The 25,518-nt window shown below is 40.0% G+C and overlaps 2 protein-coding genes across 5 annotated transcripts in view; both read right to left on the bottom strand.

Annotated features, from left to right (window-relative positions):
- Positions 1–958: 958 nt before the first annotated feature.
- The window catches only part of LOC136265434 (gamma-tubulin complex component 5-like), a 30,376-nt gene continuing 5,816 nt past the window's right edge, over positions 959–25,518 (bottom strand). For both annotated transcript variants that reach the window (XM_066060278.1, XM_066060279.1), the window contains 21 exons: positions 18,303–18,402; positions 18,020–18,187; positions 12,910–12,958; positions 12,719–12,837; positions 12,404–12,484; positions 12,240–12,349; positions 9,218–9,332; positions 9,119–9,166; positions 8,662–8,951; positions 2,967–3,087; positions 2,741–2,809; positions 2,568–2,630; positions 2,402–2,493; positions 2,126–2,213; positions 1,953–2,073; positions 1,782–1,897; positions 1,692–1,736; positions 1,553–1,633; positions 1,414–1,502; positions 1,263–1,363; positions 959–1,212 (listed from right to left, as the gene is read on the bottom strand). In XM_066060278.1, coding sequence (XP_065916350.1) covers positions 1,145–1,212; positions 1,263–1,363; positions 1,414–1,502; positions 1,553–1,633; positions 1,692–1,736; positions 1,782–1,897; positions 1,953–2,073; positions 2,126–2,213; positions 2,402–2,493; positions 2,568–2,630; positions 2,741–2,809; positions 2,967–3,087; positions 8,662–8,951; positions 9,119–9,166; positions 9,218–9,332; positions 12,240–12,349; positions 12,404–12,484; positions 12,719–12,837; positions 12,910–12,958; positions 18,020–18,187; positions 18,303–18,402 — 2,134 coding nt within the window. In that variant the 3' untranslated portion in view covers positions 959–1,144. The remainder of the gene's footprint in view (positions 1,213–1,262; positions 1,364–1,413; positions 1,503–1,552; positions 1,634–1,691; positions 1,737–1,781; positions 1,898–1,952; positions 2,074–2,125; positions 2,214–2,401; positions 2,494–2,567; positions 2,631–2,740; positions 2,810–2,966; positions 3,088–8,661; positions 8,952–9,118; positions 9,167–9,217; positions 9,333–12,239; positions 12,350–12,403; positions 12,485–12,718; positions 12,838–12,909; positions 12,959–18,019; positions 18,188–18,302; positions 18,403–25,518) is intronic.
- On the bottom strand, positions 19,950–25,322 carry LOC136265435 (integrase/recombinase xerD homolog). Of its 3 annotated transcripts, none has more exons than XM_066060282.1 (2): positions 24,621–25,322; positions 19,950–20,278 (listed from the first exon to the last, which is right to left on the bottom strand). In XM_066060282.1, the coding sequence occupies exons 1-2, from the start codon at positions 25,274–25,276 to the stop codon at positions 20,275–20,277; spliced, it is 660 nt and encodes a 219-aa protein (XP_065916354.1). In that variant the 5' UTR covers positions 25,277–25,322; the 3' UTR covers positions 19,950–20,274. The 3 variants fall into 3 exon arrangements, with proteins under 3 accessions (XP_065916354.1, XP_065916353.1, XP_065916352.1); XM_066060281.1 differs by having other exon boundaries at positions 19,950–20,274; XM_066060280.1 differs by lacking the exon at positions 24,621–25,322 and adding an exon at positions 20,660–21,972.

The following is a 25,518-nucleotide window of genomic DNA, read 5'->3' as shown; positions in this document are numbered from 1 at the left end:
TACTCGCTTATCATACATTCTCATCTTATCTAGTTCAGCTTGACAATAGCATTGGGCTGAAGAGGAGGAGGCATAAGAGGTGGCCAAAAGGTTAAACACTTTTACATCAAAAATGTTATCTTCTTATCTCATCCCTAAAAAACTCTCAGCACTCACATCAAACCGGGCACCATCCTCAACATTAGCAGATCTGTAGTGGAATTGTTCTCCTGACAAAGGCTGTAATAGTGGTTCAGTGTGAACATCGTGGCAGACTTCTGACAGCAAGGCAGCAGTGTTATCCCGTAATTCATTATGCCTTATTGAAGGAAGAACAGCTAAAAGCATGCTCAACAGTCATTGGCTTCCCACAACACACCTAGAAGACAAGGAAGAGGGCTGCCAATCATAACTAAGATAAAGGGCATCATGAAAGGCTCTTTAATGTAAGGTGTAGCCATGATTTGAAGGAGAAAGGGTAGTAAGCCAGCTAGATGAACCTTTCTCACTGGAGAGTAGTACAGGATGTTGTAACTTGGGTGAAAGGATAGGCAAGATAACAAGCTTGGAAAAAACTGACAATGGTAGGCAATAACGCACCTAGCTGAAGCCCCAAAGCATCAATAGAGTAGATAGAAGTACAATTGATACTAAATTGGCTAGCAGCTTGAAACAAATTCCTTCAAGCTTGAAATTGAAACGACTTAGACTCTAACCATTTTGTAGATTCCCAGACATTTAAAAATATCTAAAGGAAGCTGTTTCCTGCCAGCCGATTATGACATATTTATTATGTGATTTTTTGTGTAGTGGTCAACAGGCCCCTATTTCTTAACTCAGACAATAAGAATCCACAAACATTTTAATACATACTCCCATAAAAAAATGCCAACTAATAATTATGTTAAACTGTTCTAGTTAATAGGTACTAGGTAGGCAATAGGTACTAGTTAATAGGTATAAGGTTAATAGGTAGGCATTAACCATACGAGCGAGATACAATAATTATTTTCATTACAAAGTTATAAGCAGGTTCAATAGTGCTTCAATATGCAAATTGGATTGTATTTGTTCATTTTAATATGTGGTACATACAAGTGTTGCTTATATGGATGAATTGCATATTGGCAGATAGGAATTAAGATCACCTCATGTACAAAATGGCTTATAATTGTATTGTCTGTTTATGGATACCAACTTCCAATGAGGCAATAGAGAAGGCCAAGGACTCCACTATAAATGGATAATATGACATGTGTTATTCATACATAACTAATTCTTACAATGTGGAAAAGATCCTCTTTTGATAACTTTGTTAAGTAAAGTGACCAAGAAATGAGTACACTTGGTGAACTCTGAATTAATAGAATCAATTTCCCTAGAACTGCTCAAAGAATATCTCATGTCACATACAATTGTGCTAGACCTGCTTACGTTGTAGTGGTTAATGCTTGTCTCCATTTCTTTCCAAAGCTCAATGCCAGACCAAGTATCCGAAGAATAGCTTCTTTGACATAAGAAGCCTGTATGATGTATAGGATAGTTGCATTTCTTATAAACTATATAGTGTCACCTTTTCATTGAGCAGACACCGGTCATGGATTTTAGTCACATACTCTTTATGGAGTTCTATAATTTCACTGAAATCTTTTGCCTATTGTACAGAAATAGTAGTACGGGTATATTCATGTACTACAGTAAATAACTTGAACCTTCGAAATTGACTTCTCAAACTCAATTCCAACACTGTGCAAAATCTAAGTGGAAATATAATTATATTTCACTATGTAAAAAACTCTCACCCTGGTCATCAGATAGTTATTGAGGTTGATGACAAAATGAAGCATTCGTGCTCTTAGTAGGTGCATATGGTGTACATTGGCAGCTTGGTCAGCTGATAAGTCGAGAAGATTCACAGCTTTATAGAAAGACAGTAAATAATCTTTCCTATACTCTGTGTGTACAAATAGTACCTCTACATTTGCATTCTTCCAAGTTCCACTTGGCCCATTTTACTTGCATTAGAAACTGAAACACACGATTGTAAATTTTCAAAGAATCTGAGTCGATGATAGAGTCAACTGGCCAGGGAACCTGTTGATGATTGTGTAATCATTATAGTGTGATGGTATACCACTGTGTTCACCTTGTAGCAAAGTGTTAGTGCTGTCATGGCATGGATAGATAATGTAGTGGTTGAGGCTACTGGGAGTTCTTTCAGAGAGGTTCGAATGCTAAAAGAAATAATATATTTGCAAAAACACACAATGCCACATGAATACATATACTGTAGAAATTTTTGAATTTATGTTTCAAGAACAGAAGAGATTACTGGGCCATTGGCTCTACCGTTATGGGTTCAGAGAATAGTGAAATGTTTGTTCCTTGTAAATTCCTACCACTAAGATACACACTAACTTACTACTTCTCAAGATCAGGATGACAAGGTTGCATAGCCTCATACAGGATGGTATCTAGGACAAATGATTCCTGCCACACCTCCCCAATACTGATCTGTATGATACAGTAAAAGAGACTAACATTAGTTTTGCAGTAACGCAAAGTGTTAAACAGCAAAGTAATCTTACACGATGAAATATCTCCTCACAAAACTGATGAATAACATCTCCTGCTTCCATCAGAAAGATCAACTGTAAATACGTAGAACAAAATTTGTAAAAAAATATTACTATAATTTACACAATTCTACAAATAGCTTAACAAAGGCTAGAAAGTTACTAAATGTAGCACGCCCACATACCTGAATGTGTTTGAAATGATCCTCAAGGTGATAGTTGGACTTGATCAGTTCCACTAACAGAGAACCAGCCTGTGTATACACAATACAGTAGAATGCACTACTTCAATAGTTGCTATATTGGAACCCTGTCACTTGTAGTGATAATGGTATATTTAGAATATCACTCTACTTAGGATACCTGAGCGTGTCTGGAATAGGTGTGGTTTCACCTTATACTACCACTCACGTGTGCACACTTGCGACAGATTATAGGGAGGAGACAGTTCTGTATTGTCTGTGACACTGGCACCATTGGGTTGGTGGTGATGATGTTATCAAGTGATAGATCAGACATGCTATGGGTAGATCTGTAATAGAAACAAACAGTTCAACTTTGACATATAAGTACGTACACATGCAATGCACTATCATACAGTAGGATAGTACTGTATAGCAAGGACCACAGGCGTGGCCCATGAAAAATCATCTCCCAAACACCAGCCTCAATTTTCCCTGACGATGATGAAGCAGTATTGGTCAGGTAAAACTAAGTCCAAACAAGCCTCAGATTGACCCGAAATGCTTTCAACAAGTTACTATGAAATTTAAAAAAAAATTATTAAACAGAATTTTCTAACAACTGACTGACTGAGAACTGACTGACTGATTGATGCCTTCAGACAAGCGTAACTTGATAATGGCTAAAGATGTGGGCTTGAGCTTTTCACTGTTCGACATCGCTTTAGCCCGAGAGGTGCCTTTGGGCATACTGCAGTACGTACAATGCATTCTTCATGGACTTACCAGTGTCCTCCTTTGTGTCCCATTCATCTTTGCTGACAGCGAAAAGTGTCGATTTGGTGGTAGCACGTGATGACTTCCCTTCGTAATGGAAATTGTCCGTATTTTCATAGTGGCTACTTTTATTGTAGAGGTGCTTTTCGAACAGTTCTTGATTTGTAATGCTGTGTAATGGGTTGAACATAGCTGACAATGAAGTGCAATAGATACTTCACTTTTCAGATGGTATCGGTAGCTGGGGACGTGTGGTGCCATTTCTTTTTTTGATGCGGTATGTATGGGTTCACCAGTCATAATAATTTTATTTTACAAAAAAGTTAACAAACAAGTCCACAAATAATTTTCAAATAGAGTAGGGACCATAGCACATCGATAAAAAGTACTGAAACGAGCTGGAGCAGTGCATGATATTAAACCACAATACAACAATAAGAAGTGTTATATCCCTACTGTGCATTTCCATTATGGTATCTTGAGCACAGTAGGAATATAACACTTCTTATTGCTTTACTGTGATTTAATATCGTGCACTATACTCCAGCTTGTTTCAGTACTTTTTAAAGGCTCAAACGAATACTGGTTTACTGTATTCGAATATTCGCTCAGCTTTAATGAAATTAGTCAAATAATTGGTGTAAGGTTTCATTGCCACTAGACCAAGAAGCCTACAAATAAGTTGAAATAACCACAAACAGCTTTGTGGCTTCGTATGAATAACTTTACTAAGAAAGAGATGCCATAATTCCCTTTCTGAAAGGATTATCACAGCGATACTGTGATTGTAACAAAGTAGAAGTAGCTACCTGAAGTAAGCCACAAATCTTGCGCTTACGGCGATTCACCGTGGAATTAGTAGATACACTTCACCAATTAGTGGCTGCCTAATTCTATTACTACTCTTCGCTTTATCGCCATAGTCCTTTCCTTTTTGTTGCTTTCATTAGCATCGCCTTCCGCTTCGTTAATTACTGACAGCTAATCACGTGTCACCATATAATGGTCACGTGCGAATAATCGTTTGTTAATTTTATTATCCGGCTACAAAGCAAACGAATATTAATCCGAATATTCGGCTAATCGTTTGAGCCTTATACTTTTTATCGATGTGCTATGGTTCCTGCTCTATTTGAAAATTCCAAGTTTTTGTGTACTTGTAATATAAACATTTACCATGTACATAGTGGCAACATATGCATGGGATTTGTCAAATCAAGCATTTTCAGGTGGTCCAAATAAAAAATTTCTCAAAACACCAATTTTTAGCCTTAATCTTTGAGAATTAAATAAATCCTTTGCAACCTCAGCTTGGCCAAACAAGCTGATCAAAAAAGCCTCATCATTTCTTGGTAGTCCTCATCCAATGCAAAATACATGTACATGTAACATAACATCCTTAAACAGGCTGTAGGACCAGGTTTCCTACAGACTTTTACCATTTGTGCTGTAAATCTTTAATTAATGAATAAAATTTTTTACACTATACATAGAAATGTACAATGATTTACAGCCTCTAACTCACAAAATCTCTACAGCAACCCAAAAAACAAAAGAAAGCTCTTGAATTTCTCTATCCAATGCCGACCGTACAGCCGTGATAATGTTAATAATATAATAGTGATAGCTATTCACTACTGATGATGACATAACATGTGCTCCATACATCAATAACCTAATGGGAAAATTTGGTTACCTTGGTGGGAAACCCCAAACTACCCTCAACCAAATTTAAAACATATACTTTTACAGGCATACATTTAGCGATATAAAGTCCCTTTCTAGCTTTCTCTTCACTACTATGCAGAAACTTGCACATCAATCAAATTACCATTCATCAAGGGATTTGATGAACCAAACCTCGTGTCCATTAACCAAAGTAACCGAATGTTATTGCACTTTATTTAGAAGACAGTGTATTGTTATATAAAATGGGCAAAGCCTACGTGGAAATCTGACAGAAGTTTTGATATGCATAGCTGGAATATTAGAGGTCATGTGTGCTCAAATAAACAATGAAGAGCATAGCTAATAATGCTATAGCTGTTCACACACTACACTGTACGCTCCTAGAAGTTTTGTAAAAATACCATATGTACAGTTTTGTATCCCTTGGGTTCAAAGACAGATTAAACAATGCAGTTACTTAATTAACTAATCCTAAAAATTAACCATGCTTGTAATCTACTGTATATGTACGTAGTTACACCACTACAAAATTGTAGATGTTTCACTATATCATACAGTATGGTAGTATACAATACAAATTTAAGGAAAATTAGGAATTTTAAGTTAATACCAGACTGAATAAGGGATTAAAAGTTCACTAGTATATCTGCAGGTATAGGCGACCTCCCTTGTTTCCCTACTTTTTTTTCTTATGATCCCTAATCAAACTTAAAATTCCTAATTTTCCTTAAACTTGTTTGTTTACTTTTTTTTGATACATTATTAAGACTGGTGAACCCATGCATCTACCGCATCAAAAGAAAGGTTGGCGCCAGAATTAATGTTTTCATCTGAACGCGCGCCCCAGCTATCAAATACTGCTTCAAAAGTGCAGTGGTCACTACGGTTTGCTTTCAGCTGCGTTCAGCCTGTTACACAGCGATACAGACGAAAAACAGTAAAAGGAGACTTCAAGAAGTGCCTCTGCAACAATTCAGCCACCACAAAAATACGACGATTCGCGCACCCCCAACTATCAATTACTGCCTCAAAAGTGCAGCGGCCATTACGCTTCGCTTTCAGCTATATTCAGCCTGTTACAAAGCATCACAAACAAAAGAACAGTGTTAGAATTGTATCTGCAATCAATCTGGTCACCACGGAAAATACAGATAATTCCCGTTTACAAATGTACTGTAGGGAAGCCATTTATTGGGATCGTACCGAAGGCACTTTTGGGCTTGGTTATACCTAACCAATACTGTCAAGGTGCCAGGATGGAGTTGTGAAGCTGATTTTGGGATGAAATTTTTGGCTAGGAAAACCCAAATCTCCATGATCCTTAATAAACAGTACTACTGTACTGTATGATACTGTAGAGTTGGGTTGCTAAACTCATGCTCTTATAATTTTTGGAGAAAAGTTTTGTAAAAATAATACTATCTGTTAGGCGCATACGCTCATTATGGTGTGTTTATCATGGAATCACTACGTTGTAGTAGAGAAGTTTGTGGTCATCATGCCAGTGTATAAGGATATTAGACTCCATATCTGGATGAAATCCTTCATGATAAACAAGAATATTATCACTATCCAGATGGCTCATTTGCTGTATACATAGTGAAGGAAGACCTCAAAGGAGACGTAAGTGCTCGAGGAGACATTAATTTTCTAGTATTTCCAGCTTTTCTTCCAGTGTAGGGCTTTGTTGTGTGTTGAGCCTTGCATTGGGCCATGTGCGCTTATCAGCCATGGTTAATCACAAGAAATGTGTATGCGCTTAATAGACACATGCGTTTAACCACCCGATTTTACAGCAGGGGTGTAGGAAGCATGGGTGCCATGGGTGCTTAGGCACCCATAAATATTTCCAGTGGCGTAACTAATGGGTGTCAGCACACTGTACTATATATTACTGAAACGATCGAGGTATTCTAATAGAGCAGTCAATGACTGGACCTTTTTTTTGGGGCCTTCAGCTTCACCACTGGGCACCCATAAGTTAAATACCCCCTGTATGGTATTAGGGATCATGGTAATTTGGGCTTTCTTGCTATCATCCACACTTTTCCTTTGTAAGAGCTTGACAGTATTGGTAATGGTTAGGCATAGGCAAGCCCATAAAATGTCTTCAGAGCAACCCTTAACCCTTATAACAAATTCTACAAAATTTTATATTTAACACTGGCTGACTAACTGATACCTACAGTCAAGCATAACCTGACAATGGATAATGGATTTCCTTTTGTTCTCCTTTGTGTCCCGGTAGTGTGATACAGGTTCCCTATCATGCTTATTGTCTGTATTTTCCACTGTGACTGAATTGACGCTTCTTGTACTGTTTTTCGCTTGTAACGCTGTGTAACGGGTGGAAGTTGGCTGAAAATGAAGCACACTGGCCACTTCATTTTTCAGTAATTGATTGTTTGGGTTCATGTTCAGACCCAAAATTAATTTTATGGCATGCCTGGTGTCATTCTTTACTTTGATGTGGTATGTGAGAGGTTCGGTAGTCATTAGGGTTCCAGAAAAATACCTAATGATCTGATACCGATACTTAGCAGTAAATTTTCACTGATACAGATACCAATAATTTCCACACCTCTCAAGTTAGCTATGTGTGACTGCTCTATTTTATTGTGCAGTGACTGTTATATTAGAGTATTTCGATCTTTTTCATGCAAACATAGTAAGTAGGAGTTGCTCAACGTTTAACAAAGCAATTCCTGCACCTTTTATGCTAGAATAATGCTCAACACTATTTCCAACCTGTTACACCCCAAGTTTTGCTAGCATAGCACTTACGATTATAGTTGTGATGATGACGATTGGTGCAAGAGGCTATTAATCGGTATCGGATACCTAAATAACCAATACCGATCGATATTAAAATGCTTAATATTAGCTCCGATTAGATACCAATCTGATTATTGGTGGAACACTACAAGTCACTATGTTAAACAAACAAGTAGAAGGAAATTTTGAAAGAAAAAAATTCAAGTTGGATTAGGGACAACAAAAGTAGTGAAACAAGATAGGTCAACTGTTTATACCTGCAATATACTATAATGGACATTTAAACCCTAATTCAGTCATGGTTATAGACCGAAGTTTAGGGATTAGGATAATGTTCATTAGTATATCTGCAGGTATAGTCTCTTGTTTAACTAGTTTTTAGCTATTCCCTTGCTTCACTACTTTTTTTCTTTGATCCAAAATCTTCCTGATTGTTCCTTTTGCTCGTTAACATAAAAGTATTATCTTAATATAACATCTTTAAACATGCTATATAGGACTAGGAGTCCTACAGAGTTTCAGCATTTGTGCTGTAAAGCCTAAATACACAAATAAAAAAAGTTAGCAGTAATGAACAACTTTCATCCCTTCTGAACACAACATGTAACTACTATACTCCTTGATTTCTTTCCCTCAGCTGCTTTGTCTGCATAGATGCTTACATTTCCCTACAAAATACTTACCGTTGGACTGAAGTTTCAGTAGAATTGTCAGGATAAATTGACTTGAAGAACTGATCCATCAGAGAGTCTACACCCCACACCTCCATAATGGGAGGGACTTCAGTCACAGATGAAGGACTTGTTACACCTTTAGGATCAGTCTTGACTGTAAGTAATTGTAGTGGACTCTGTAAGGATGACTGTGTCCCATCCAACTGATCAGCACGAGTGTCATATGATACACTATGTAATGATTGAGTCAACTCAGAATAGAGATCTGATGAACACTCCGAAGGTACAGTTGGATTTGCCTAGGTCAATAAATATGATTTGTTGTCAAGACAGATAAATGCAGATGGACTGCAATTATATCCTATGAAACGCTCATTGTTTTTCAAGTACTTAAATAGCACATGCACTTTAATGTGCTAAGCATTACAGTATCCACAAAACACTCTAATAGAACATACATCCTCACCTTCACAAGGTCCTTGGCTATCTCCATTGACTTCCCAGCCAAAACAGTCTTGTGGTAAACAGAACATTAACTGTAATAAACTACATTGGATTGTTTTACCTTTTCTATAACAGGAGCTAGAAATGCAGGTACCAATTTGGAGTTGTCTGTTTTGCTTGTCCGAATCTCAACTTTGTCAGACCACATTCGATGTGTGTCTGGTCCCACATCAATGCTACATACATAAAGTTTGAATAACAGGAATGGTACAGTGGATTCTTAAGTTATTGAGTGATCTATTAGCTACAGTAACAGTTATTGCAAAGGTATACAGTATTGCATTGCTTCGAATTATGGCCTAGGCATCTATTTCTTTGCACCCAGGCTGCTACATAAGATACGAGGCTCGTGTTTATAATATACAAGACAAGCACTTGGAATTAACTTTATATCTCAGGTGAGTACATTGTTTAAAGTGTGTTACTCAGTGAAAGAGCTCAGTTGGTACCTGCAAGTCATGGTGGGTCAAGGTCAAAGTGGAACAGTGAGAGTAGTCCTGATGGTAATCACTCCAATAGAGAGTACCTTGGCAGGTCAGGCATAAATTGCCTGTGGCATGAAGTAGCAAATGCTAGTGTGGTACTGAACAACTGGGGCATAGAGGCACTCATTTTACAGAGGGATTAACGGGTGGGTATTATTGTACATTTGGAAGGAGTGCAGTGCTCAAATTCAGCTATGTGAGGATGAAAGGCCTGAGGTAGCAGCTACAAGCTCCAAAAGCAATTGGTACGTATTTGGAGACCACTTGACCCCTCAAGAAAGGCAGTACTTGGAGGAATTGCTGCTAGCCCAACATAAAGTGTTTGCTCTCACAAAGTATGAGCTTGGGGAAACTCACACACAGCATAGATTCTGCACCAGTTAAGGCTGTACCAAGCAGGTTGCCATATGTTTTGCAGCAAGAGTTAGGATCAGAAATGCAGAAGTTGATGTATAGAGCCCAAGTAATAGACCTTATGCCTCGCTATTAGTCCTAGTGAGGAAGAAGGAAGGAAGACTTCAGGTGTATGTGGGTTATCACAATGTAAATAAGGACACTATCCCTGATTGATTTCCAATGCCTTGGATTGATGAACTTGTTGATATAGTAGGACAAACACAGCCTAAATGGTTTACCTGTCTTGACTTGATGAGAGGATATCATCAGGTTAAAATGTCCGAGGACTCAAAACCTAAGACAGCATTTACTGGGGCTTTATCAGTACAGATGAATGCCATTCAGGTTGACGAACACCCCAGTAACCTTTCAACGGTTAATGTCCCAGGACCAAGCTTAAGGTGGGCTTACATGTTTGGATATTTTAATTGCTTCTTGTAGCATGGAGGAACATCTGATTCATGTGGAACAAGTTTTAGACAGGCCAGAGGGTGCAGAATTACGTCTTAAATTGGGAAGTGTAAGTTTGCTACAAGCCAAGTAGAGTACTTGGGCCACACATTGACCACTGATGAAGTCAAGCCAAAATGAGTCTAAGATTGCTGCTGTCAAACAGTTTCCCAAACCTCAGTTGGTCAAGGAGGTATGGAATTTCTTGGGCCTAGTTAATTTTTATAGGAGGCATGTCCACAACATGGTGTAGACCATTGACAGCTTTGACTCAGAAAGAGAAGAAAGGGTTTGTGTAGAGTTCTGAGTGTGATGAAGCCTTAGAAAAGATCAAACATCTTTTTGTTACGGCTTCACTTTTACATCCACCTAATATGGAGAAAGAGTTATTCCTGTGGACAGGTGCCAATGGGAAGGGATTTGGAACAGTTCTAGAGCAAGAGGGGCCAGATAATGTAAAATATCCAGTGGTATATGATAGTAGGCCGACAAACAATGCTGAGATGAAATATGCTCCAACTGAATTAGAGAATTAAATACTTGAGATGGCTTACCGAACTACATCACATGCTTCGAGTGGGAAGCCGCCATTCTTTTTGTTATATGGCAGAGATCTAAGGATACTATCTGTATTAGACTTTTAAAGTCCTAGATTGAAGAGTCTTTGACATTGGAGTCAGAATATGGAAGAGAACCGTTTAGTGAATTGAAGAGAAACGGGAAATTGGCTAAACAGAAAATTAGGAAATCACAACACCGTCAGAAAAACCAATATGACAGAGAAGCGCCAAGGAATCAAAGATAAGAGCTGGTGATTTAGTGATGCTAAAGTAGACCCAAGTTTAAATTGGACAAGACTTTTTGTTTGAGTACATGGAGTGATATCAACTAGTGCTAGAATCCAGCCAAATAACAATCCCGATGCTGAGGTAGTTTGTGTCTCTTTACAACGTCTGTCACGTTGCAAGGTACAAGTCTGGATTTAGTCAAGCCCTGGTTTGGCCAAGGGAAGCTGAGTCATTGCTGACAAGTACTAGTCAGCAATGAAACAACATTCAGCAGAGTAACTAATGTGAGTGTACTCGTACTAGAGTAATCAGGAAACTCAAACACTTCTGTCTGTAGCACAACTTCCCTGATGGGTCAGCTTCTCTGGGAGAAGGAAGTTGTAGAATCATGAGATGCCAGAAGGGACCTGTGACCTCGCACGTGACTGAAAAAAAATTGCGGAACATTTAGAAAGTGTGGCTTGTGACTGTGTTCTTATGTTTTATAGCTGTATTGACTTTAAATGTTATTCCCATACTAAGTCAATAGCAGAGTGAAAACATGTTCTCAACAACTAAGCAAGGGTTGCTTAGTGTTGAGCCAGTTCTTCCCCAGCTGGCGACAACCCTTACATTTCGTTTCATTGCTTACCTTGTTGTTTATGGTACTGTATAGAATGTTTTAAAATTATGATCACCAGGCATCATTTGAAACCTTGTGTTTATTCAAACCCAACAATTTCTGTTGTAATTCTCTATACCACAAGGCATTTATTTCTACAGGGCAAGCCTTAATTTGAGGCAGCACAGTACATCGTTTAAGGTGAGTTTGCACACAACTTCAGAGATAGAAATTCTCTGGCTATCTGAACACCAGGTTGTTCCCAGGAGCTCAGATAACTGAGGGTCCTCTGTAAATACTATTAAACTTTTAAAATTCCCTCAGTTATTAAATATGAAGTCATTAGTGTACAGCTTTACTAACATTTTAATACAGATCTCATCGTGATAGTCATACAGGATCCCACTAGTAATCCAGTTGCCCAAGATCTCAAGATAAGGACGAACTGTCTTTAGCCACAATACCAGTAGAACCTGTGTTTCAAACTTTGATAACAACAAAACACACACCAGTTTTACTGGTCATACTTCATGTACTGCTGATTGGTGACCAGCACAATCATAATAAAGTAGTTCCCGCCAAATTGCGTCCAACAAGTGACACACACACTACAACAATGAAAGTGAATGTAATAGAATAACTTCCTTATTCCAGCTACCATGGAATCACTTCAGAGTATAAACTATCACTATAGTGTGTAGTTAATTAACAACATTCACAAGGAAAACCAAAAAAAGTAGTTAAATTTTAATGCTTATAATAAGTACCACAGATTATGGAATCACAAGAAGAGGTGCTCTTCTTATAAAAGTGCTCAACTCTCATGATGATAGATCTATTACCTGGGCAGGATCATCACATTTAGTCAGGATCCCTTTAGTGTGTACATGGTAGAGGACACGTTGTTCTATAATTTTTGCATGTAGTTTGTACTCCAGTTGAGAGAGTGAAACAAACTCATCTGATGAAAACAAGAATTAGTCATAACATAACACAACTATTTGAAAAGTGTAAATTACTACTATTAACTTACTGTTGCTGACAAGGTTCTTCTCTATTCCTAAGAGAGTACTGTGAAACTCCTGAAAGATATTGTGTAGTTAAGTGCATGTATAACGTACAATACATAAAATCACATAAAGACACTCACAAACATAATCATACATATGATAGTACTGTATATCAGGGATCATGAAGGTTTGGGCTTTCTGGCCAAAAATTTCACCCTAAAATCAGCCTCACAACACATACCTTCATGGCATCTTGGGAGCATTGGTTAGTTCAGTACAACGCTTCCAATAGGCTGCTACAATTTTTGTATCAGTGGAATTTTCCAGTGACTGCTTGCCTGCCTGCCTGACTTATGCCTTCAGACAAACATAACTTAATTAATAATGGCTAAGGCTACAGGCTTGATTTTTCACTGTTTGACATTGCTTTAACTCGACAGTTGCCCTTTGGCACACCACAGTATGTACAATGCATGCTTCATGGACTTACCTGTGATCCTCCTTTGTGTTTATCTTTGTTGACAGCACAAGGTGTTGATTGCTGTAGCACTGTGTGATGGCTTCCCTACGTTTGTAATGGGAATCATCCAAGTTTTCCATTGTGACTGGATTGATTGTAGAGGTCCTTCTTGTAGTGTCCTTCAACTGTAATGCTGTGTAATGAGCTGAACATAGCTGAAAATGAAGTGTAATGGCAAGCATAACCAAGCCCAAAATTCCTTCAGAGCGACCCCATGCAAACCTTTCCAACAAAATAATTTTCTATTTAACTGAAATTTCTACTAACTGGCTTGATTTCTTCAGTATTTGACATCACTTCAGCTCAAGACGTGCCTTTTCACCAACTGCAGCAACTACTGTACAGTGCATACATCATGGACTTGCCTTTGTCCTCCTTTGTGTCCTACATGTATTTCTTTCTCCACTTCCTCGAAGGTGTTGATTTGTGGCAACATGCATTGGCTTCAGTGCAAGCTGGTTGTTACAACAAGAATCATCTGTAATTTTCGGGAGCCTGTATTCCGCGGAATACGGAATAGCAGAATAGCAGAATTACGGAATAAGCGAAAATCACATTCTAAATATTTTATTATTGTTTATAGCCTCTATAACGTTTTAATATACATTCCTCACCTCGTAGAGAACACAATCACGATGGCACCGATTCTCGGGGCGATCTTTAAAAAGGATATGTACAAAGATATAACAATCTAACTACACTTCACTACATAATCGCTAGAAAACTAGAAGTTCTTTGTGATATACTTACTCATACCAGCTGTCACACACGAGTAACCGCCCAAATTTATTAGAGTTATATACGAAGTGTTTGAGCTGAGGTTGGAGCTCTGATGTTGGGAGCTGAACGCAGTATTATTCTCCGAATTTATTTGAAACACTTTAGGAAATGGTAACAGAGTTATAACTGAGAAAGGTCAGATTATTCCATGCATGCAGGGTAGCTACCTAGGGGGTGGATTGTTTTGTCCTAAACTCTTTAGCCAGTTAGCTAGCTGCTCGTATGTGACAGCTGGTATGAGCAAGTATGGCACAAAGAACTTCTAGTTTTCTAGCGATTAAGTAGTGAAGTGTATTTAACAGTAGTTTAGCTTAGTTAGATTGCTCTAGAGTGAATATCTTTGTACATATCCTATTTAAAGATCGCCCCGAGGATTGGTACCATCGTGATTGTGTTCTCTACGAGGTGAGGAATGTATATTAAAATTTTATAGAGGCTATAACAATAACAAAATATTTAGAATGTGATTTTCGCTTATTCCGTAATTCTGCTATTCCTTATTCCGCGGAATACAGGCTCCCGTAATTTTCGTAGCGAGTGGATTGCTTCCCATACTGTTCTTTATTTGTAATGCTGTAAAACGAAATATAAGCAGTTCAAGCATTAGAAGATGTTACTTTCTTCTTGGAGAGAAAAGGTCATCCAGACATGGCTATAGAAACATCTAAGCTCAGTAATGAAGTTGTACGTCTCCACTGTTCTGTACTACAAAGCACAAAGCAATCCACATTGGATGACTTTTCTAGTGTGTGACTATATTGAACTAGTGTGTATGCTTTTCAACAGTGAATGACTCTTTGTGAGACTATATTAGCTAGCTATTCCACATGCTTATGTATTGGTTAACTTCTCTCACTGGTGTGTGATATCACTTCTATGTAACACTCTTATCTGCAATGGATAACTGTCTGTATAGTGTGTGAACAAAATAATTGTTATACTGAACTATTGTGTATGCTTTAAGAAGTACTACAATGATGTATAATACCAAAAAAAAGAAATCCTCTGAATTAAGGAAACCTCTATAATAAGAAATCCTCTGAATTAAGGAAACCTCTATAATAAGGACAAATATGTTTGGTCCCAAATTGTCCAGAATAGAGAGGTTCCACTGTATAGTAGATATGAAGAGTCAACTAGTCATACTGCTCATACTAGTCAGTTCTCTACTGGCTACGAATGCTGATCAACAATGTGATTACCTTCTCCGGCAGTGTAACCAGTTAAAGACCAAGTGCAGTCCAGACAAGATAACCATCAAAAGCTGTTGTGATCTGACCAACTTTCCACTTAGCAAAGCTCCTTCTGCTGTCTACCAGATGAAGTGTAAGTGTGGAGGTCGCTTTACTACTGCTGATGTCTACTGTGACATGGACACCAGTGATGGGGATGGATTGTTATACAAAGGAACATTAAAGATGGAGTGAACACCTTCAACAAGACATGGGAAGAATATGAAGAAGGATTTGGAGACCTTGATGGTGACAAACTGTGGTATGGACTAAAAGCACTATATTGCTTTACACAGACTGGCAATTGGGAGTTAAGGATTGACTTTCAATTTGACAACCACACCTGGTCCCATTTCCACTACAACACTTTCAGTGTAGGAAGTGCTAGACAAGAAAATCCTCTGACTATTGGAGGATTTACCAGTATTACTCCTACTGACCCTTTCATGACCAACCCAATCAATTGAAAATGTTTTCCCACATATGAAAACAACAATGATGAGCGCAGTGATGGATTCTCGTTTTGGTCCATGGTGGAATAAATCGTGTTCACGCCTCCATCCAAACCACCAAACACCAAGACTAACACTCAACTCTGCAAATCACTACTTTTGCTTAATAGAAATACGTCCTTGTGAATGCATTATTCAATGACTTTACTAACTATTCATTGTTTGCAGACATTGCACACGAATATAAATGTTTTACATTAGAGCACTAGTTTATTGTACAGTTAGTCATAACAGTCTTTATAATGGGTTGAGATAGATCCTGTGAATCATTCAGGAATGGTGGGAAAATTCCCTAACATCATTCCACAGTTGTAGTAGATGCAGCAAGTGTTAAGAAGAACAAAAGTTAGGGATCTTAAAATGTGAGTAAGGATCATAGAAATATAAAAGTTATGAAAAAAGGGAGGTTGCCTATATCTGTACCTGACATTTAATATACTACTTAAGTCATGGCTGTACTACATGAGCAGGAAATAATGTGTCAATAGTATAGCTTCGGGTACAATGTAAGTGACCTCCATTCTTTCATAACTACTACTCCTACGATCTCTACTCAAATTTAATTTTTCCTTGTTGATTTTTTGTAACAATTTATGATTGGTGAACCCATGTATACCACACCATGGAAAAATAATTTCATGGCTGAACAAAACAGCCTCTGCAATCAATTCAGTTACTTCTGAAATTACAATGATTTCCACTCAGTGTGCAAAGAAGCCATTGATGCAGCACCAGGAGTGCATCGAATCCTGTGGACAAAAGAGCGTGTAACTCCGTACACTACCAATGTTTCAGAATCCCACAAAGCAGAATTAACTCTTACTTATTCTCCTTTTGCCATCCACTATTACAATTGACCAGAAGATATTGTCGATCAGCCATCTACAGTGTATAAACTGTTTCAAAGACGTATTATTAAATTATTTAATGTCGCTTTGATTACCTCCCCTTTTTTCCATCTGTGTGTTGTTGAGTCCTTCACAGTAATAAATAAATAAACTACAGGAAAATTCAAACATGGCATCCAGTGTTACTATGTATATCATTGGTGAATCATCTTTACATGCAACAGGTTTATGCAGCCACTTCATCGTATTCTGTGAAGGCAGCCAAGCAGGCCTCGACAGGCGGCCGTCAAGTCGAAGGATGACTTTGCAGTGGTAGAGTCAAGTAATTATAAATTGCTTGTGAATACAGAAAGGCTACCCTGTTATTCCCGTACTACTATTCTTCCATCGTGCCATTCGACCTCATTTCAATAGCTTCATTTCAGTGATGCTGGTAACGTGATGTATTTGAGCATGAATAAGGAATTTTATAAATTACTTTTATAGCACATGGCAGCCATGTTTGAATTTCGCTGTTTACAGAGTTACATGCTCCCTTGTCCATAGGATTTGATGCGTTTTAGGCCATGCCCATGAATCAATATCCATGTGGCAGTGGAAAAATGGGGCAAACAAATGGATAAGGTAAGCATGCAGATATGTAGCTTTGAAGGCACATACTGTATTTCCTTGGTTAAACACCACACCTTCGATAGTAGCTGCACTTAAGTAGTGCTACAATTGATTTGAAAATAAGGGCATAAACATCATTTTCAAGCACTGAGTGGTGGTCAAGTTTCCGTATCAATTTTTGCACTACAGCAATAAATGCTGCGGCATTTAACCAAGTAAACATGGTATATACTATCATGTAACATATTCTGTCACACACCTGTAAAAAGAAAATATAACAAGTGAAAAGCAAGCTCCAAAGCTGGCCTATGTCCTGCTTTGGGGCTTGTGTGTACAAGTATAAGAATAAATTATATCCAATCTAAAACAGCCAATACATAGGTACCTGCTCTAATAGAACAGTCACTATAATGTGGTCGTGTTTATAGTACCCCTTGGGACCCACCTGTAAATGGCTGAAGTGATAATAATGTAATTTCTAGGCAATAAAATTTCTAGGCAATAAATTCAATCTAGAAATCTGTATTCTTTTTTTTCACAGCTTGGCTTTTTTGTGATTGAATTAACAAACAAGAGCTACACATACTGTACATATGTGTGACGCCTTACACACTATAACATATACACACCTTCAGGTAGTCATGTAAACACCCAGCAAAAGCTTGGTATGTTTGACAAGTGACATAACAGCCACCTTCACCTCTACTTGACATTAACACTTCATCAACAAATTCTCTCAGATGACACAAAATGGTTGCAGCTTCACAAAATCTCAACAATAACTGTCGCAGGGCACCCTAACAATATCAATACAGCCATAACAATGACCTGTTCTATTACAGCACACACATATTATGGCATGTGTGCATGTGTGCATGTGTCCAGGTGTCTGTGCTTGTATCACACACTAACCGGTGTCAAGTGAGTCACTTGTAGTGTACTATTTGGAGTCACACTACCATCATCCTCACAATAGTTGTATACAAAACTAGACCTCACACCAACTAACAACCTGTAGGAAAGTGTACACATACGATTCACTGGTAGTGTTATATATAGTGAAAGAATGATGGTGTAGTACACAGTCAAATGAAGGTCTGGGAGTTTGTATTAGCCATTAATCCCAGTGTCAGTCAACTAGATACAGTATATGCCTCAGTGACACATATTTTTTTGCTTTTGCTTATTCATGCATCTGTTGAAGGTTTGATGCTATAACTGAGTATTTAAAGTGTAGCTGTATGTTTTATTAGAGTAAATGTAACACTTTCACACCTCAGATCAAAGGAGGTGCCTGGCTGGGCTACATACGAAATGTGTAACCCGGGCTACAACTAGGCAGTGATTATATAGACGTTGAGACCGAAATTGATTGTGGGAATCAATTAATACTCATGTGATTAGGATGCACGACTTGGATTTCACCATGAAAACCACTCAGGCAGAGAGCATTTTGTTGTCCTCGCCATCCTAAGAGTTGAAAAACGTTGGGTTAAGGTGAGTACGAGTGCTATAGCTTATTTACAGATCGTTTCCACACGTTTTCGAATATGGACACGCCCCCATCATGAAGCTACCACTCTGCACAGAGTAACCACTCTACAAGCAAGCTTACCTATCTAGGCCGTTAGTGAGCTTCATAATTTTCTATAAATGATTCAAAGCACTGATTAAAACATTAAACTCGCGTAACTGAAACTCTCTATGATATCTCTAGGATATGTCTGTTCATCGTACCTGAACATAACTAGAACATAACCAGAATGTACTAGCTGCTGGCCCATAATCAAAAATTTTAGGTATGCATATATAATACATCCAGTGGTTGCACTCGTATTGGCTTGGGTGATTGATTGTCTTGTACAGGCTATCAGCCTGATAAGTATTACATATTAGCTGTAACACAGGGCATTCAGGCTTTGCCTGATATGTATGCCCTCATGCCCGTGTTACAACTATTACATGTATGTTCTATCAGAATATTTGAACAGAACTCTGTAGAGGTGTACCGATAATCGGATTGGCTAAAATATCGGCCACCGATATGGTAATTTTTACCAATATCGGTATCGGTACAGAACAGCAGTAGGACCGATATTGCTACTGATATTTATACAGTAGCTAGCAATAGTTTGTACATAAACAGATTATGCATTGGTTTTCTACGTTATCCATGTGGCTCTTTAGTGCCAGTGGCTTATTGTTCACTCTGTAACAAGTGCTATGCTACAAGAAGCCATGCAAATACATACAATTTTAGTGTTTGTGTCTCTGGAAAGCTTATCATATAGTCTTTATAAATGAAGCAGTTATAGAGTACCTTTGTAATAAAAAGAAGGGTCACAGGATAACCAAGGAACCTTGCTGTACCAGCTTTCTCACAAGCCATTAGAATGCAGAGTAATGCAGAAATATCCATATAGGGCTTCATGGGAGTATACATAAAAATGTTTGTGGGTACCTAATTGTCTGGATTGCACAATAGAAACCCAAGTGCAGTATACCACCACAGGCAGAGTACATGCACCTCCCTCACCATACTATTGCCCTTACCACCCACAACACACTAACACTGGGTTGTGCGCCACCAAACGTGGGCTACTGTTTTTCAAACTGTTAACTGCACACTTACAACTGCATACAACAACTACCTATGCATGTACAACTGGAGAGTGGGGGCTTAGCAACAACTAATGATAAGAGAGAAATAATAAATTTGAGACTGCCCAGCCCAAAACAGCCTCAGGAAAAAACCTGGCAGGCATTTTTTTTTTTTTTGCCTACCAGGAAAAACCCTAAATTTGCTCCACTCTCATGTATGTGTATGCACCAACAAATCAGTTTAAAATTCCAGCATGTCTCTTGTCCATTATCATCAGCAAATCTATCTAAAGATAGTCAAAGAAAATATATAAAAAATCTTTTCATTTTAAACACCATCACACTAGGGAGGGTGGGTGGGTGTACCCCACTAGCCTTAACACGTGGCGTAGAATGAATAACCACACCTAACTTAGCCTTATAAACCTTTACGTCACATGAGAGAGGCTCACGTGACCACCAATAGTATTCATGTGGGAGCTTATTTTCTGTCTAATTCATTACATTCAACCGACAGAAAATACACCTCCCTCACCATACTATTGCCCTTACCACCCACAACACACTAACACTGGGTTGTGCGCCACCAAACGTGGGCTACTGTTTTTCAAACTGTTAACCAACTCTAGGGTGACAAAGATAGGACTGTACTACAAACTGAGCTTTACATTATAAGCCAAGCTGTTTGGTTACGGATAATCTGTGCTCCAATGAATCCTCTATGTATCCATCCTTCGCATTTTCTGATTTCCATCTACCATGGCGCTTGAATAACCTGTCGGGGACTCCAGCATTAGCCGCCTTGGTAGCTCCACCAACTCTCATACTGTGTAGCCCAAAATCTTTTGGATCATAGCCCAGATTTCTAAGCTTATTTTTAAAAAGCCTGTGAAGGCAGGTGTAACTTATGCTGCCCGACTCACGCAACCTGTCTCCCAGCTTGGTCTTACATATTGGGCGGAACAAAAACCTTTGATCCCTCCATGAGATCTGTGTTCTCCTTATGTATTCTTCCAGCTTGCTGACTGGACAGGTGGCTGAGCCACATCTGGCAATCACTACTTCCTCTCCTTTTCTCAACTGGTCTCCCTTACTATGTGGAATATGTAGCACTATGTACTCTTCATAGACAGAGATATCACAGGGCCGAATATTCACCAGTTCGCTGAACCTCAAAAACCCTGCAAAAGATAACAGGCAAGCAGTGGTAAGTCTTAAATCAGTTAGGGTGCCACTCATCTTTGCATCTTCCACCATCCGCTGCAGCATAGCTACCGTCATGGGAGCTTTCTTGACAACAGGTTTAGCCAAAGATCTCTGAAGACCCTCTAGGATAGCTTTAACGAAGGGGGAGGCAGATGGAGAGACTAAGCCTGCAGTAGAGTGTACCCATGCCAGGGAATTGCATGCTTCCTCCACTGCCGATTTTGAGCCAACTGTATCAGCAAGGTGTTGCAAGTAGAGGCCAACATGGTGCTCTTTGGCAGGGATTGCTGGCATTCCATACCTCTTAGCCCAGCTCTTCCACCGTTTGTATGCTGCAAGGTATTTCTTCACTGTGGAGTTTGCTCTACTATGCAGGATAGTGTTTGGGAGCTTGTCCGCCAGTTCCCGAAGCTCTGGGTCTTCGACCTCCTTCACTGCTGCCCACACGCCTTGCGAATATATATCTACAGAATGACAAGCCATACAGTAAGAGAGAAACTAGGCTCACCAGCTAGTCCCATCACCATGGTCCAAGCTGTTGGGTCATACCCCACTGTCTTCTAGACTGTGACCACTCTTGGGTCATACACAACAGTCCTCTAGACTGTGACCACTCTTGGGTCATACACAACAGCCCTCTAGGCTGTGACCACTTTTGGGTCATACACAACAGTCCTCTAGACTGTGACCACTCTTGGGTCATACACAACAGCCCTCTAGGCTGTGACCACTTTTGGGTCATACACAACAGTCCTCCAGACTGTGACCACTCTTGGGTCATACACAACAGTCCTCTAGACTGTAACCACTCTTGGGTCATACACAACAGCTCTCTAGACTGTGACCACTCTTGGGTCATACACAACAGTCCTCTAGACTGTGACCACTCTTGGGTCATACACGACAGTCCTCTAGACTGTAACCACTCTTGGGTCATACACAACAGCTCTCTAGACTGTGACCACTCTTGGGTCATACACAACAGTCCTCTAGACTGTGACCACTCTTGGGTCATACGCAACAGCCCTCTAGACTGTGACCACTCCGGGGTCATACCGACAGCTCTCTGGGCTGCAACCATCACTAGGTATCCTTGGATGTCTGGAAGTTTAGGCGCAAAGCTAGTACCATTGTGTTTGGGACCCCCTTGAATAGCGTGGACCCCGAGTGACCTGGCATGATTAAGTACTCCATTCTAGGAAGCTCCCGTATCCTTACTACAAAACTTGCTGGGTGGGTTCCATTGGGGAACAACAAGGGCCAAAATGGGGCCGACGGCCACTTTGGGGCAATCAGAGTACCTGAGGCCTTACATATGCTTGCATGTTTAAGCAGTCGGGGGATCAAGAACATAGGGGGGCACCACCAGTTGTTTTCATTGCCCCAATTGCATGTGAATGTGTCGATAGCTTCTGAGTCTGGACACCAATAGCGGGAGTTAAAACGGGGAATTTGGCTGTTGTACCCATCAGCAAACCTGTCTACTGTATGTGGTCCCCATAAGGCATTCAATTCCCCAAACACCAGTGGATTCAGCATCCAGTCGTCGTGGTCAACTATCCTACTGATATAGTCAGCTATTTGGTTCTCTTCCCTGGGGATCCACTCGGGCTCCACATGGATTCTTTCCTTTACTGAGGTGTCAAAGATTGCCAGGGCCTCTTGTTGGAGGGCAGGCTTCTTGCTCCCATTCAATACGATTCTCACTACATTTTGGTTATCGGTAAACCAACGCACCCTTTCGTTCTGTAATTTAGATTCAAAGGACTCTAGGACCATTCTGACTGCCCTCAATTCTCTCCATGTTGAACTTTGCGCTGCCTCCTCTTTTGACCACTGGCCATTTGCAATTTGACCACCATGTTCCACAGTGTAGCCACCATACCCCGTATTACTGGCATCTGAGTATACCACCCTTACTGCTGATGGTTTTGGCCATAGGTCCTGTCCATTGAACAGGTTCATTTTGTTCTGCCAGAACAGCATTTCGGATTTTGCCTCTGCCGACAATGCCAACTGTTGACACTATGACACCCTTGTATTCAGGACAGCATACTCATCAGACGGGTAATTGGCCCAAGGGCCAGTGACATTGAAACTATTTTACCAATCATGCTAGCCAAAAGCCTTGCTGGTATAACTTGTTTGTGACATAACGATTTTAGTAATTCACAGGTATCTGTCAACTTTGTCTGAGGGATGAAAAGTTGACCTTCATGCAGGTTAATCTCAAAACCCAGCCATATTAACCTCTGCTCAGGCTCCCACTGAGATTTTTGCTCATTAGCTATTAGACCCGCGCTGGCTAGATCTACCTTTACCTTCTTGCTAGCTTCGATAGCTTTGTCTAGACCTTCGATGGCCACTATTCCATCATCCAGGTACAGGACTACTCTTAACCCTTGGCCCCTCCAGTATCCTACTAATGGCCTTAATAACTTTGTAAAAGCATAGCAGGCTGTGGATAACCCAAAAGGCAAGACAGTAAATACAAAATAGGACTGTGTACTATTCCACTCCCAAGTAAACCCAAGGTAGGACTGGTGAGGCTCAAATATATCCAGGTGGTGGTATCCAGATTTTAGGTCAAACTTGAATAGGAAATCGTTTTTGTTTAGCATTAGCATGGCAATCCTTAGGTCCTCGTACTTGAACCGGTCCTTACGTAAGTATTGGTTTAAATATCTAAGGTTGAGCACCAGTCTACATTTTCCCTCCTGGTTAGTTACTACTGATAAGGGACTACAAACAAAGGGCTTCTCCTTGACTTCTTTTATGCACCTATTAGCTAGGAGTTCCTTGACACTATCAGTGACAAATTTTTGATGGTTAAAAGCTGAGGCATGGTTACGCTGCTCAAATGGAGCTGGTGCGTACATCAGGGGAAGCTTATAACCGTTTTGTATCCAACCCAGCACTGTAGCTGGGGCCTGCAGGACTTCTGTCCAAAACCCAATACATTCTTTAAGCCGTCCCTGGACATCAACTATCTGTTGAATAGTGACCCCTTGTTCCTCAGCCTCCCAGGATCTACTGAATTCTAAATCCCAAATTTCATATGGGTCAGGCTCGGGAGAGGTCGAGTATGCCTCACTTGAGCATGTTACACCTTTCCCCTGGCTGGGATATTTATTTGGACTACCTGGCTTGGTTGGGATGACCTCCTGGCCACCAGTGGGCTTCCCTACCTTTGTATTATCAACACCCAGTGCACCCTCATCAGGAGCATACTCTGAAGCTCCATTAACAGGTTTTTCTTGTCTGTAAGCCTTGTCAACACCATGTAGGTGACTATTCAATACTTGCTCCAGACCATCACCAATAGCCCCTTGCTCGATACTGAGCACACTTGGCCCTATTGCACTACCAGGGCACCTTACCCCATTGTGACACACATCATATGACTTATTCATAAAAGGATACGGTCGCTGGGATTTGTTGCAGGATCTTGCAAGGTGGCCATACTCTCCACAAGTGTAACAAGGGCCCAGTGGTCTTGTCTTCAGGGGTGGCGGTCTGGGCTGTACATCCACAGGTCTATTGGCCGGTTCTGCCTTACCCCGCTTTCTAACTGGCCCATTGTCTAACGTGGCTCTCCTCTTTTTGCTGTACCGCTCCTTTTTAGCCTTGTACAGCTTCTTTTCATCTTCGGAGTTGTCTGCCAGTTCGCCGGCTTCGTACTCCGCCACCACCCCCCAGTCCGAACGGTCCGCGATGCGGATGTGTTTCTGCCGGACCCTGATGGCCTCCTTACCCTGATCGAGCTCTGTGGTCGCTTTTTCTAGGGCAGCCTTGTCTGCGTCACTGTTAGGGGCCATCTTCCCCAGGGTCTTCTTCGCCGCATCGATGTGATCCTCCACCGTTGAATTAAAAATAAACTGTGCCTCATTGCCCTTCTTCTTGAAGTGATAGGCCTTCTTGTTCATCTTCGCCATTACTTCTTGCGATGTGCTGGCCTGGCTTGCTTCTACTTTGCGCTGGAGTTTGTCCAGTTTGGCCGTGAAATTCGCCTCAATGCCATCCTTCGTGGCGGTTATAGCATTCATCAGTCGTGTGAATTGATCAGCTTCTAGAGACATCGCTACGGTTCGTAGGAAACTCGAAGAACAGTACCCCACTAGCCTTAACACGTGGCGTAGAATGAATAACCCCACCTAACTTAGCCTTATAAACCTTTACGTCACGTGAGAGAGGCTCACGTGACCACCAATAGTATTCATGCGGGAGCTTATTTTCTGTCTAATTCATTACATTCAACCGACAGAAAATACACATGTTGGGATAAATGTACACTTTTGTATGCTTAAAATTATAATGCAAA

This window comes from Dysidea avara, chromosome 9, assembly GCF_963678975.1.
Source record: "Dysidea avara chromosome 9, odDysAvar1.4, whole genome shotgun sequence".
NCBI lineage: Eukaryota > Metazoa > Porifera > Demospongiae > Dictyoceratida > Dysideidae > Dysidea > Dysidea avara.
Note: the sequence above shows the minus strand (reverse complement) of the source record. Positions and strands in the feature narration are given on the sequence as shown.